Genomic DNA, 14321 nt, shown 5'->3' on the forward strand with positions numbered 1-14321 from the left:
GAGTTATATGTAAGCAATCTCCTTTGTAGACTTGACTTCATTCCCCCGGAATTCTACCAATAAAGCAAAGTCTACCACCTGATTTACCCGTGACTGAGCCTATGTGATCATTCCATTCCATAGCCCTACAGAGGGTTAACACCCAGGTCTTTCTATGAGTTGACCAATTCCAACTGTGACTGATTGGCATTACAGTCATAGGATACAATGTTTTTTTTTTTTTTCATTTTGTGAAGCGAACAGTTTTATATTTCTGAGCATTTAAAACAAGTCGCCAAATTTTCATCACTTCAGAATCTCGCCAAGATCTCACTCAATATTTATGCAGCCTCTTCCAGACTGTACTTCAGTATAGGTGACTGCATCATCTGGAGGGAGGGGGGGGGGGGGGGGGACGACAAAAAAAAAAAAAAAAAAAACAACTGAGATTACTATCAGTATTTTGCGCAAGGTCATTAATATGCAACATGAACAGAAAGGGTCCCAGCATTATTCTCTGGGGCACACCTGAAGTTACTTCTACATCTGACAATGACTCGCCATCTAAGATAACTTGCTGCATCTTCCCTACCAAAACATCCTCAATGCAATCACAAATTTTGTTTTATACTCCATATGATCATACTTTTGATAATATACTTAGATGCGATACTGAGTCAAATGCTTTTTGGAAATCACAAAATACTGCAGCTTTCAGTATGTCATGAGAAAAGTGTGAGGTAAACAGGTGTGACCCGTGCTTTCTCACATCATCCGTCATGAGTCAAATCAAATTCAGATACAGATTCGTAACAGTATAATTTTGAGATGTGCCCCTTGCAGAATGGCAATGCTTTTGGTTTGTAATCATGCTTGACAATTATTTGATTGGACTATGTTGCCAGAAGTATTAATATGAATGGCATGTCGAAGCCTTAAAAAATAATTTGCTGGTGCATATCATTTGAATTTTGTAAATAAAACTTGTTTCTGTTAATGAAATTTAATGTGTTTTATGCTCATGAGGTATAACTTTGTTGTCACTGTACCACTTACCTAATGCTGCAAACTGTGCTGAGGGATGGCATTCCAGTTGCTATGAAATACTTACTCATCCAATTTTAAGAAAACTGTTTGGTGAAAAAATTTGAGTTCTGCACGTCTTACAGTTTGACATCTTTGTTCAATAAAGGAGTGAATTTCTTTTCATTATTTGTCGTAGTTACTGTGCTGCATCACATTTAGTAAAGCACTGCACAAAATTCTAATAAGTTTGCAGAGATTAAAACAGAGATTGTAGCTAAGATAATGATTTGTTATTTATTTTTTTAATTGAGAGCAGGACAATATCGCATTTCGTTCCCGAGATAATGGTTTTTATATCCAGTGGACGGTCATATGCATAACACCCAGCTCTGTCAATGTGCATTGTAATCCACAGCAGTCAGAGGGTTAATGATTTACTGTGGCTGTATTAATTAATTTAATAATAATGAAAACATCAGTATGCATGTCTACCTGATACATTCCAAATCACCGCACATAAATATGGGATTCTTCTGGTCCGCATACCTCAGGTTCTGTTTGTGACAAAAAGGTAGGGTCAAGTGTTTTGTGTAGCCCTTGGGCTAGGGACCATTTGTATACCCAAACAAAAGAATTATGTTGTTGTTGTTGTTGTTGTTGTTGTGGTTTTCTGTCCTGAGACTGGTTTGATGCAGCTCTCCATGCTACTCTATCCTGTGCAAGCTTCATCATCTCCCAGAAACTACTGCAACCTACATCCTTCTGAATCTGCTTAGTGTATTCATCCCTTGGTCTCCCTCTACAATTTTTACCCTCCACACTGCCCTCCAATACTAAATTGGTGATCCCTCAATGTCTCAGAACATGTCCTACCAACCGATCCCTTCTTCTAGTCAAGTTGTGCCACAAGCTCCTCTTCTCCCCAATTCTATTCAATACCTTCTCATTAGTTATGTCATCTACCCATCTAATATTCAGCATTCTTCTGTAGTACCACATTTCAAAAACTTCTATTCTTTCCTTGTCCAAACTATTTATCGTCCATGTTTCACTTCCATACATGGCTACACTCCATACAAATACCTTCAGAAATGACTTCCTGATATTTAAATCTATACTCGATGTTTAACAAATTTCTCTTCTTCACAAACGCTTTCCTTGCCATTGCCAGTCTACATTTTGTGTCTTCTCTACTTCGACCATCATCAGTTATTTTGCTCCCCAAATAGCAAAACTCCTTTACTACTTTAAGTGTCTCATTTCCTAATCTAATTCCCTCAGCATCACCCAACTTAATTCAACTACATGCCATTATCCTCGTTTTGCTTTTGTTGCTGTTCATCTTATATCCTCCTTTCAAGACGCTATCCATTACGTTCAACTGCTCTTCCAAGTCCTTTGCTGTCTCTGACAGAATTACAATGTCATCGGCAAACCTCAAAGTTTTTATTTCTTCTCCATGGATTTTAATACCTACTCCGAATTTTTCTTTTGTTTCCTTCACTGCTTGCTCAATATACAGATTGAATAACATAGGGGAGAGGCTACAACACTGTCTCACTCCCTTCCCAACTACTGCTTCCCTTACGTGTCCCTCGACTCTTATAACTGCCATCTGATTTCTGTACAAATTGTAAATAGCCTTTCGCTCCCTGTATTTTACCCCTGCCACCTTCAGAATTTGAAAGACTGTTCCAGTCAACATTGTCAAAAGCTTTCTCTAAGTCTACAAATGCTAGAAACGTAGGTTTGCCTAGTATTTTGCAGCTGTGACGTATTAAACTGATAGTTCGGTAATTTTCACATCTGTCAACACCCGCTTTCTTTGGGATTCGAATTATTATATTCTTCTTGAAGTCTGAGGGTATTTCGCGTGTCTCATACATCTTGCTCACCAGATGGTAGAGTTTTGTCAGGACTGGCTCTCCCAAGACCGTCAGTAGTTCTAATGGAATGTTGTCTACACCGGGGGCCTTGTTTCGACTCAGGTCTTTCAGTGCTCTGTCAAACTCTTCACGCAGTATCATATCTGCCATTTCATCTTCATCCTCTTCCATTTCCATAATATTGTCCTCAAGTACATTGCCCTTGTATAGACCCTCTATATCTTAGTGTCACTATACTACAGTACAGGGTCAAAGTATGAATATTACACACTTTCTGCTGCTTAGTTAAATGGAGCAAATGTGTTGGTTCTTCTTACGTTTGGTATGGTCTACAGTGGGCCTTAAGGGGCTTATGGAGGCAGCATTAATTCATGGATGGTTCCTTAGAAAACATTTTTTTTTTTTTTTCTGAAACTGAACTGTGGATTTCAAGACTATGCACAGCAGAAGGCTGAAATTTTTAGTGTATTGCTAATATCCCAATCTCGAGCGACCTTGAAAATTTTCTTGATGTTTGTATCCATTTCCAAGATACAGAGGTTCAAAGTTGCTATACTTGAACGTACAAAATCTGGTGTGTCGGGAAAACATAGTGTATAAACTGATGTAGCAGGGAGAAATATGCCGTAAAGTGTCTCTGTTATCATCATAAGACTTCTGGGAACCCCACATTGTAGAACTGGAGCATATGCAAGCACATGTAAAATCCAGTCTGAGATGTATGTTACTTCACTTTTCCAAAAGTAAACTACCAAAATTTTAATCATCCATATAAAGTTCTTTTCATACGAGTGACATGCCTTCGTGTGGCATGGAAAAGAAGGGAACCAGTTCAAATATGCTCCTGTCGGAAGCACGAGAAAAGCAAATATTCTCCTGTTTAAAAGACACTGACTGAAATGTGGGGCCAGCTGGTGTGGTCGAGTGGTTCTAGGTGCTTCAGTCCGGTACAGCGCGGCTGTTACGGTCACAGGTTCGAATCCTGCCTCGGGCATGGATGTTGCGATTTCCTTAGGTTAGTTAGGTTTACGTAGTTCTCAGTAGAGGGGACTGATGACCTCATACGTTAAGTCGCTAGTGTTTAGAGCCATTTGAACCATTTGAAAAGTGTGGTACCAGCTGCCTTATTCTGCCTTCATCAGCACCTTTAAAAATTTTCCCAAAAATTTAGCATGCGAACATGTTCACGCTTTTGTGTACTTAGAGAGCAGGAGACAGTGGCAATGAGATAGAGGTGAGAAGTAATATATACTGGAAGATAGTAGATCGTGATTGTGGTATAGAAAGAGCCAAGGGGATATAGCTGTGTGAGAGAAAGAGAGGGACACAATAGCAGTACAACATGTTGACAGTGAAGGAAAAGTGCTGCGAAAAGATTGAAGGAGACATTACCAGTGGGAGACAAATAAAGAGGAGGAGACAATGTAAGTGAGTGAGAGCTGGTAATAATGAGACACTATATATGACAAGACAATGAGGAAGAGAGGTATATGACAGCGAGAAGAGACAGAGGCCACAGTAGTAAGGCGAAATAAAGGAAGCTGTTAGATACAGGGGGGGGATGACAATGAGTGGGGCTGAATGAATGAGTGAAAGTGGGTGGACGTAAGCTAGTTAGTTAGGGGATCTTGTGGAAGTGAGAGGTGAATTACATGTTAAAAAGATTGTGAATATATTCGCAAGCCAGAAATTTGGGGAAAAGTTTTAAAGGTTTTGAGGAAAGTAGAATGAGGTAACTGGTACTCCACTTTTCAGCCAGACACTTTTAAACAGGAGCATATTCACTTTTTTTGGGCTCCGATAGGAGATCGTATCTGTTGGTAGCCCTGTTATTCATTTGATTGCCTGCAATAGCACAAAAACTCATAATGTGATCTCGTCAAACGATTTATGTGAAAAACAGCATATCAGTGGTGATGGATCAGTGAAATTAAACACTGCCCTGCAAACCCTATAATGTCACTATAATGTATTTGTCCTGCTGTCTTCTAATAAATGTTTTTATTATTTTCTGTTAACATTAAACTGATAAATGGATGTGAACATTGTATTCGCCTTAGAGATACCCACACAAGTTAATATATTTAGTGTGTCTGGTATCAAACAAATCAGAAAATTTCAAACAAATTTAATTTGTCAGAAGACATTGCATTCTGTGGAAGTCAGACAGTTCTGAATTTGGACATGCAGTCATCTATTAAGAGTGAAAGACAGCAGAGAATTGGAATTATATCACAAGTTGTGCATCTTTTTTGCTTCTTGTTGTTGCAGATGTCTGGATGGATTACGTTAAATTTGAACAGAAACTTGGTGAAGCAAAGAATGTGAGTGAGATATATTGGCGAGCATTGAAGAATTTGGATCCGAAGCACACGGATGCATTCATCAGTGAATTCAGCCTCGTGAAGACTGGAATGGCGGGCCAGAATGCTGCTACTTCTTCAGTCGCTCTGTAGAGGGGCTTTTTTAATCTCTGTACGTCACTGTAGTGTAGTCATATTGAGGTTTATTTCCCTGTTTATCTCTCAAATGCAAAATGATTAGACGTTTTGCAATTTTTGCTGATTTTTAATTTCCTTAGCATTGTAACCATGTTGCTTAGCTTCTTTTTTAACTATCAAGTAATCAATGATGCACATTTTTTTCTACATATTCATTTTTAAAGATAAATACGTATTAATTCTGTGAAATATGTAACACAGTTTGTATGATCTAACTGTGATATGAAAAATATTTTTTGTTGCGCCAATGAAAGCATGCACAATTATTTCAAAACAACGTGAATTACATTAAATTAGAATAGGATAAATCTACCTGACAATTACAGAAACTGGAACAAATCGGATAGTATTGACATAAATGCAAAACAGGTGAAGGTAACAGATCTTGGGCTTCCAGGGTAGGAATTTTCTTCCGTTGGTAAAGTCCTGATCAAGAATTACTGCTTGTGTTCCAGTATATCCACTTCTTGAAATTCTGGTTTGTTTCTGTCTTTTGTTAAGAAAAATATGAAAAATATGGGAATAATAAGTGCTGTATCTTGTGTGTGTATGACATAGTAATGTACGGAAAATTCTGAACTAATTCACCTCTTCAGATTTTTCATTATTCATATTACAAAATATGAAGTCTTAAGGTGTGAAATGTTCCTTTATCGTGAATGGCGCTAATGAGAGATATATGACTTTACAGATTTTTGAAGGTAGTGAAGAGTGACAGTAGATGGCCTGTCTGAAACTGTACACGGCCCTCCTACTGCAATGGAATTGACCATTATCATCAGTGATAGTGGGAAGCATCATTCTTGTGACAGCAGACACAATTAATGTAATCGAGTCAGAAGATATGTAGTCCATTTTGGGCTAATGCACTGCCATTGGTTAGTGCCATATGACTTCATAAGTAAGACACTAGTAACCTTGATGCAAGTTCTCTATTGTGATTGATATATACGACTTTACAGATTTTTGAAGGTAGTAAAGAGTGACAGTAGATGGCCTGTCTGAAACTAGACATGACCCCCTACTGCAATGGAATTGACCATTATTATCAGTGATAGTGGAAAGCATCATTCTCGTGACAGCAGACACAATTAATGGAATAGAGTCAGAAGATATGTAGTCCATTTTGGGCCAATGCACTGCCATTGGCTAGTGCCCCATGATGTCATAAGTAAGACACTAGTAACGTTGACCCAAGTTCTCTATTGTGATTGATTGAGGTGACACAGTGAATAATGCACTGGACTTTCCAACAGAGTTCATATCCTAGCCCATCTGTGCAGATTTATGCTTTTGGTAGTGCCTCAAAATCTGTTCAGAAAAATGTTAGAATTAATCTTTTGAAAAATACTCAGCTGATTTTCCTTCCCTGCCTTGATCTATTCAAACGTGTTCCCCATCTTGGATGATGATCTTTCTAGGTTTGCTATATTTTTAGATTACCACTTGTCTTTTGTTCATTGTTTAAAGTGCTGTATAGTAACAGGAGAAAGCAGCAAGAAAATTGGCTAGTTTTACATTCTCAGTTAGTTCATATTTAAATTTATGTACCATACTAATGTTTTGCTACTGGTATAGACACACACTGAAATGAAACAGCAGGCATCTTATCTTACAATGTTAGGGAGAGGTATTTAATCTGTGGTTGCCAAAGGAGACACATACTTGGACTGGCATCTTCCTGTTCAGGTATCTTACGTAGATGAAATTTTTTGTACACACGTACAAGGAAATCACCATATCCTATTATTATATAGAAATGTTCCAAAAGAACAGACACAATTTCTGTATAATATATACACGCCAAATGGCGTTACGATGTTTCAGTGCGGATGCACAGTAGTATCCAACACTTGCAACAATACAGTCCAATTGTGAGCAAGTGAATTAATGGATAGGGAGAGGTACTCCATAGCGTGTAGCATATGGAGATGTGGGTCTGACTGGGGATGTGCTCAGTCAAGGTGGCCGCTGATGGAAAGGTTTGACTCCTGGTTTGGCCCAAATTTTCATCTGCTGCTATTGAGTTTGCTCAATGCTCCAATGCCGCCAAATGTCAGAGATTTCTTCTGTCATTTATTATATCCTACATTTGTGTGCATTTCAAATATTTGGGTAATGTCATTGTTTCCAGCTCACCTTTTTGTACTTTGAAATGCTTTCCCTGTGAAAAGCTACAAAACTATAAGTAACCTCTAATTCTGTTGTCACTGTCAGTCATTCATGTAATTAACATGCGAGTGCTCCAGTAAAAAAAAAAAAAATTACTTATTTGTTGTTTTTACCAGAAGGCTGACAATTTCCTTTTACATTTCTATTTATATTCTAATATTCTTGTAGTTCACCTCCTCATATCTCTTTTTTACTATTCGTTTCAAGAGCTTTCTTGTTATGATGTAAACCCAGTTTATTGGGTGATTCTCCCATAGCTTCAGGCCTTCACCAAATATTTGAGCACCTGTACCCATCAGCGTTTATTTCATTGAATTTTTGATTGCCTACCTAATTAAAGCTTTTAAACTGTTTCACTGTGTCTCTAATTAAATCTGAATGATGCACATATTCATGTGCAATGTTCATAATGCACTTTTTTTTATCAAATTTTGTATTGAGACAGCACTCAGATGAGCGATGTGTATGTTACAGTTCAAAAGGCAAAAATATTAAGCCGCTGTGTGCAGTTGCGAGTAGCATTGTGCTTGTCTGATTAACAGGGTTTTATGTTAGGCATCACAAAGTTCACATACAGTCCAACTGGGTGTGTGCAAATGATGCCACAACTTCATTTATTATAGCAACTGCATGGCTGCAGTCCATCACGCCACAGTACAGTTCTGAAATTGAACACTCAGCATTGTTCCTCCAGTAGCGCAAATCAAATTTCTGTCTCAGTGCTGATGCTACATTTATCATCTTTTGAGTCAATAAATCTGGCAAAACACAATTAGTGCCACATAAAATTATATTTACATCAAACTGGCTACTTCAGTATGTGCTGTTTGGTGACATAGTTCACCTCACATATTGCTACTTTGTTAGCAGTACAATGTGTGACACAAAGATCTGGGCCAAATGAAGTTGGATTTAAAAATTGTTCCAGCATAAATCTATTGTTTGAGGAAATTTGGACTGTTGGCAGGTTGCAAGGATCAATGGTAACTGATATAAAACTTCTGACATATAACATCATGGTTGCAAAGCAGATGTCAAAGAAACTCTGAATTGGGAAGATATAAAAATTAGGTAGATTAATGATAATTTTGCTGATTGAAGAGTGGACACGCAGAAAATTGAGTCAAATGGAGAAAGGGGCTCCTTTTTTTGTCAAAGCTTCAGGTATGTAATGATGTGTAAAGTCCTTGGACATATGCTGCTGATTCTCTCTCCCCTCAAGGGAAATTTTGGACTTGTGGAGAGAAAGTGCTCTGATATCTTCCTTTCACTGTCACCACAGGTGAATACCAACAATTATTTGACACTGTTGTGAATGGAAGTTACAAATCTGAGTCTCAGTGGCATCAAGATTGATTCAGATATTGTGTGGTAAGTTAATTATGTTTAAGTATGCATTATATTTAAGAGTGAGCAGGATTATGAGGTATTTGCTCGTAAGAGGCAAAACATTCTGGAATTCAGCTGTGTGTTGGTGTAGTTACATTTGGAGAGCAGTGCAACGTTCACCTATAAAAGTGAAAACTATGTAAAACCTGCTGAAGCTTTGTAGTGCAGAACGAAAATGTCTGATAAAATATAACTTTAGGAGAAACTGATTTGTTTAACTTTAAATAGCTTTATAGTAAATTATACTATGTGTATAAGTGTTCTTTGATGGTGTCCTTCACTTCCTCTTGATGTGCTTATTACTGTGAACTTTCAGTTTGCAACATATGAAAGTGATCTAGTGTAGAACAGCAGCCTTGTGTTGGACAAGTACTAAGTGCATGTTTCAGTGCACAATTTCTGACTTTCATTTCAATTTGTTTTAAATATCCATGAGAATAACTAGGTAGTTTCACCACGACAGCTGTGGTTGTTATTTACACATCTCAAGCTAGTGATCTGCCTCTGATGACCATCTCCTAGTGCTTCTTACAAGGGAAACTTCCCATCCTACCCCCTCTGATTTAGTGATAAAATGGCCCAGGGGATAGCCCGTTAAAAATTGAACGTAGATCTAACATTAAAACTGGAAGAAGGTATACTGAACTGCAAAAAAAGATACAGTGGACGATCCAAGCTTAAGATGCGCAACATCAAGCAAGTTGCAAGCACCATGGAATCATGGTTACGTCATCACAATGTTGGACTGCAAAGCTGAAGATGAGTGTTCAAATCTCACTCATGCTCCCCCCCCCCCCCCCCCCCCCCCCCCATGACTAATTTTGAAATGTCCATCCGGTCATTGACATGTCTGTTCTCTTTCTGTAGCGTTGGCAATTGTCAAGCTGTATGTTGGTCATAGGATATGAGTCATACAGTAAGAATATATTACTGTTGCAAGTAAATGTGATGAAAAGTGAGCGCAGGCAAGATGACGCATAGACCTCTCACAGAAATGAAAACAACAAATACAGGGTTTTTAACTATGTTACAAAAAAGGAACTTGCGAGTTAAAACTTCAAAATGGAGCGCAAGAGTCATAACATGTGGTACTTGCGTAGAACAAAGAGGAGGTACGTATGTCTGAGGGTCCCTTCTTTACACCTCGCCGTTGCAGACGGGTGTTACACCACAACACAGACACAAATTTGAATTCAGATATGTCAATGACTGGGCGGACAGTTCATAATTTTGTGGGGGAGGGGAATGCAGCACGAGGGAGATTTGAAAAGGATCTTCGCCTTCACAATCCAACAACGTGACCACGTAAACACGTCGTCATTTTTATTTAAATTTGCTCAATGTTGCACATTTTGAGTTTGGACCATTCGCCCTTCTTCTTGTTTTCATGCTTGACATGTGTTCAGTTTTTGACGGGCTATCCACTGGACCATCTTATCACTACATCTGAGGCGGTTGCAATGGGAAGTTTCCCTTGTCAGAACCTTAGCAAATGGAATTTCTTCCATGCATTATAATCTATTGACATCCTTTTCATAATCATTTTTAGAAGCTGATTGATATGTATTTTATTACTTAAGTCAATTGCTACTTTCGTTCACTGCATGTTTCACATGCCTGATGAATCTTCATTTAAAATTCCTGCTTTGTTTACATTTCCCTTTTATTTTGTGACCCGGCAGATATTTATGCAGGTCAGCAGATTCTTTTGGAGTATTTCTTTTTCTTTTTTCCATTAGAGGGATAAAAATACTGAAGAACATAAACAGTGCAATGATGTGCTACCAACACTGTTTCTGTTGTTTTCCACACAAATTTTCTTTTGTTTTTGAGAAATTAAATTTGACTCTTGGTGGAGTGGTATTCATCCAGTAGTTTCTGAATATTCTCTGTCATATTTTCATGTGTTTTATCTCTATCCTTGTAGTAATATAATATTTCTCTTTGTGTACACCGTTTTCAACAAGCAAGTTAGCTTTAAACTTGCTACTTTTGAAGAATCAAATCAGAAAAGTTCCTCAGAGGTTTTCAGACACTTGCTTCAGAATGTTTCTAAAGCCTTACTATATGTTAAAATCAAGTGAATTTATAGAGAAATGCTGAATGTGCCATATCATTTCTTAAACTTATTGTGCTTAGCTTAGTGGTGTATGTTATTCAAGGTGTATTGATGTTTAGTAGTCTCAGTGTTAAATCTTGAACAAAAACTGTGGTCCTCTTATTCGATGTGGTTATTTTGTTGTCTAAAGCCCACCAAAGTGCAACAATCTGTAAGTATGCTATTGGGTCTTGGGATATAGCTCTTCAGATTGTAAGAGGTGGTTTTATCTGCGAGCCTTTTGTTTTTGCATTTACACGATAAGATTGGATGTTGTTATTATCATACATTCACCTCTCCCCTTTTCCTCTCTCTCTCTCTCTCTCTCTCTTCTCTCTCTCTCTCTCTCTGTGTGTGTGTGTGTGTGTGTGTGTGTGTGTGTGTGTGTGTGTGTGTGTGTGTTTTGGTGCATGCTAGGTTGGAGCCTAAGTTTCAACTAAGCCATCTATCTTTTTAGAAGACTTTAAACGGTAACAGAGCACTTATTTGTGTTTTTGTTCTTGGATTATTGGTGTTAGCTGTTCAGGTGTATTGATGTTCAATTGTCTGTGTTATACCTCAAATAACTATGGACCTCATATTGTCTGTGGTTATATTAAATGTGTAAAGCCCACCAATCCGTCATTGGGCGTTGGGATGTAGCTCTTCAGACTGTCCACAAGCTCTTTGCTTTTACATTTCCACAGTAAGATTGCATGTTGATATTGTCACCACACATCCCCCCCTCCCTCTCCCTCTCCCTCTCCCTCCCTCTCTCTCTCTCTCTCTCTCCCTCTCCCTCTCCCTCTCCCTCTCTCTCTCTCTCTGTGTGACTGAGCGAGGTGTTGCAGTGGTTAACACACTGGACTCACTTTGGGAGTATGACGGTTCAAACATGCACCTGTCAATCCTGATTTAGGTTTTCTGTGATTACCCTAAATCAGCTCAGGCAACTGCAGAGATGATACCTTTGAAAGGGCATGGCTGACTTCCTTCCCCATCCTTCCCTAATCTGATGGAACCAATGACCTTGCTGTTTGGTCCCCTCCCCCAAATCAGCCAACCAGTCTCTTCCCCCCCCCCCCCCCATCCCCCTCTCCTCTCTCTCTCTCTCTCTTTCTGTCCCTTTGTTTGTTTGTGTGCGTGCATGTGTGCGCATGTGCCTGTGTATTTTTGCTGAATGCTGGGTTGGAGCATGGATTCCACCTAAGTCGTCTTCTTCAAACAGATTAGATGATAACAGACCTATTATTTGTCTTTCTGTGCCTAGCTTAGTGGTATACATTATTCAGATCTAGTAGACTTAGTTAAACTTGAACTACAGGCAACTGTGACCCTTTTATTCCTCGTGGTTGTTTTCATGCACACCAGTTTCAAAGCACACCAGTTTCTCAGTGAACCATTGGGTGTTGGGATGTAGCTCTTCAGACTGTAAGAGGTGGTTTTAGTCATGAGCTCTTTGTTTCTGCATTTACACAGTAAGACGGTCTCTCTCTCTCTCTCTGTCTGTTTGTATCTCTTCTGTGTGTGGGGGGGGGGGGGGGGGGGGGTGCACACACACCTGCATGTCCTGTCCTTGCTGTCGTATCTTTCACACACTGTTACACAGTATAAGCTACTGTAAAAATGTTTATTCCTCCAAAATTTGCTTATACATGATAATTATGTGCATTTTAAAAATTATGTATGTGTGTTACTAAGTAATTGTTGATATGCAGTCATTCCATAAAGACTGTTATTTAATTGATGTTTAGAGCTTAAATGTGTCATAATAATGCTCTTTGTATGAGGGTCAGTCAAAAAGTAATGCCCCCTTTTTCTCCCTCCAAATGCACTTTTCAGTATAATCTGCATCCATTTGCCCAGACTTGACATGTATTGCAGTGTGTTGAAACACACGGTCCTGCTTCTAAAGCCATTAATGCATGGATTCTTCTTCAGTGAGTTTCTGTGATACAGTTCCATTTATCTCTCTGACCTCTTTGATTCTATGATTGCTGTCACACTGTGTTTCTCCAGGGGGGAGAGGGAGGGGGGGGGGGGAAGTAATGTGACACAAATGACCTGCGGTCATCCAGTGGTCACCACGAATGATGTCATCAACTCGCTAAATGTTGTGTGGACTCACCGACCTGCTGGTCAACATTTCGTCAAATTTTTCATTTAACAGGCTTTATATAAGGAGGTAAAATTGTAGGAGGCTTTGTTTTTTGACTAACCCTCATAGTATAGATAATGAATATATTCTGAATTTGTATAACAATTATAATCATAGATAGTATTTAGAGAAAATTGTTAGGCAGTATTTATTTCTTGTTGTTTATGTGCTGAAATGTTTCTGTCGCTTTACTGAATGTATCTACAGCTGTAAAAGTTTTATCTGTTCATGTATGTTACAAATAAAGACCCTCATGTAGTCCAAGCTGTAAGTCAACTCATTTCACGCAAATATCTGTTATACAGTCTCCCAGTGTCTGCCAGTTATGTTTTAATTAAAATGCAGATGTCTCGATGGAAATTTTTGTAATTTGAAGTTGAGAATTGAACTGCGTTCATAGTGCACCTTTCATGGCAGCACTAGGTCATTAGAGAACAGCATATTTTGTGTTTTATGGTACTTGAGAGCCTTTCTAATTAAATTCACAGACCCACGTACTGTTTTCACCTTGTTCCTTGCATTTCTGCTTGTAATAATAAAATTCTGGGACAAAGAAGCTGTGTTCATGTGCACATGCATTTGCATGCGTGGTGCGAGGTGGGGGCGGGAGATGGCCACTAGGTTTGATATGGAGGAGGACATTTTCTGAAAACTCGGCAATATTTTCAGTGATAGTTTATGTTTTTGTGTTTTTGTTAACTGTTTTAACACATCTAAATGATAAGAAATTACTTTTACTCAATCTGTTATTTCTATTCCACTGGGACTTTCGAGTATTTACATTAATAAGTTTGTTTTACTTTGCAGAGAGTAATATTCAAAAAATTTGCTTTGGTATAATTGTCAATGGGAAATTCCTCTGATAAGTTTGTAAAGTTTTATAAGTGATTGAATGGATGAATTTAGGTCCTAATATCAAACTGAGTGAGATGGTACACTAATTAAACAACTTGATCTACATATGGGAGGAATTGGGTGCAAATCCCCATCCAACCATCTTGATTTATATTCCCATGGTTGCTCTTAACCACTCAAAAAAAATTTCTTTTGTTGGAACAGAGTTTATGATCCAACTCTTACTAATTTCTTCATTTTCCTATTACAGTCTTTCCTATGCATTTTTATTTTCGAAT

The 14321-nt window shown here is 38.4% G+C and overlaps 1 protein-coding gene across 1 annotated transcript in view; it reads left to right on the forward strand.

The window, feature by feature from the left end:
- Positions 1-11228, forward strand: part of LOC126175100 (U3 small nucleolar RNA-associated protein 6 homolog) — a 124923-nt gene extending 113695 nt beyond the window's left edge. Inside the window, exons 11-12 of the mRNA XM_049921653.1 lie at positions 5163-5366; positions 6084-11228. Of these exons, the coding sequence (XP_049777610.1) occupies positions 5163-5347 (185 nt within the window). The 3' untranslated portion in view covers positions 5348-5366; positions 6084-11228. The remainder of the gene's footprint in view (positions 1-5162; positions 5367-6083) is intronic.
- Positions 11229-14321: the final 3093 nt, after the last annotated feature.

Source organism: Schistocerca cancellata, chromosome 3 (genome assembly GCF_023864275.1).
Source record: "Schistocerca cancellata isolate TAMUIC-IGC-003103 chromosome 3, iqSchCanc2.1, whole genome shotgun sequence".
Classification (NCBI taxonomy): domain Eukaryota; kingdom Metazoa; phylum Arthropoda; class Insecta; order Orthoptera; family Acrididae; genus Schistocerca; species Schistocerca cancellata.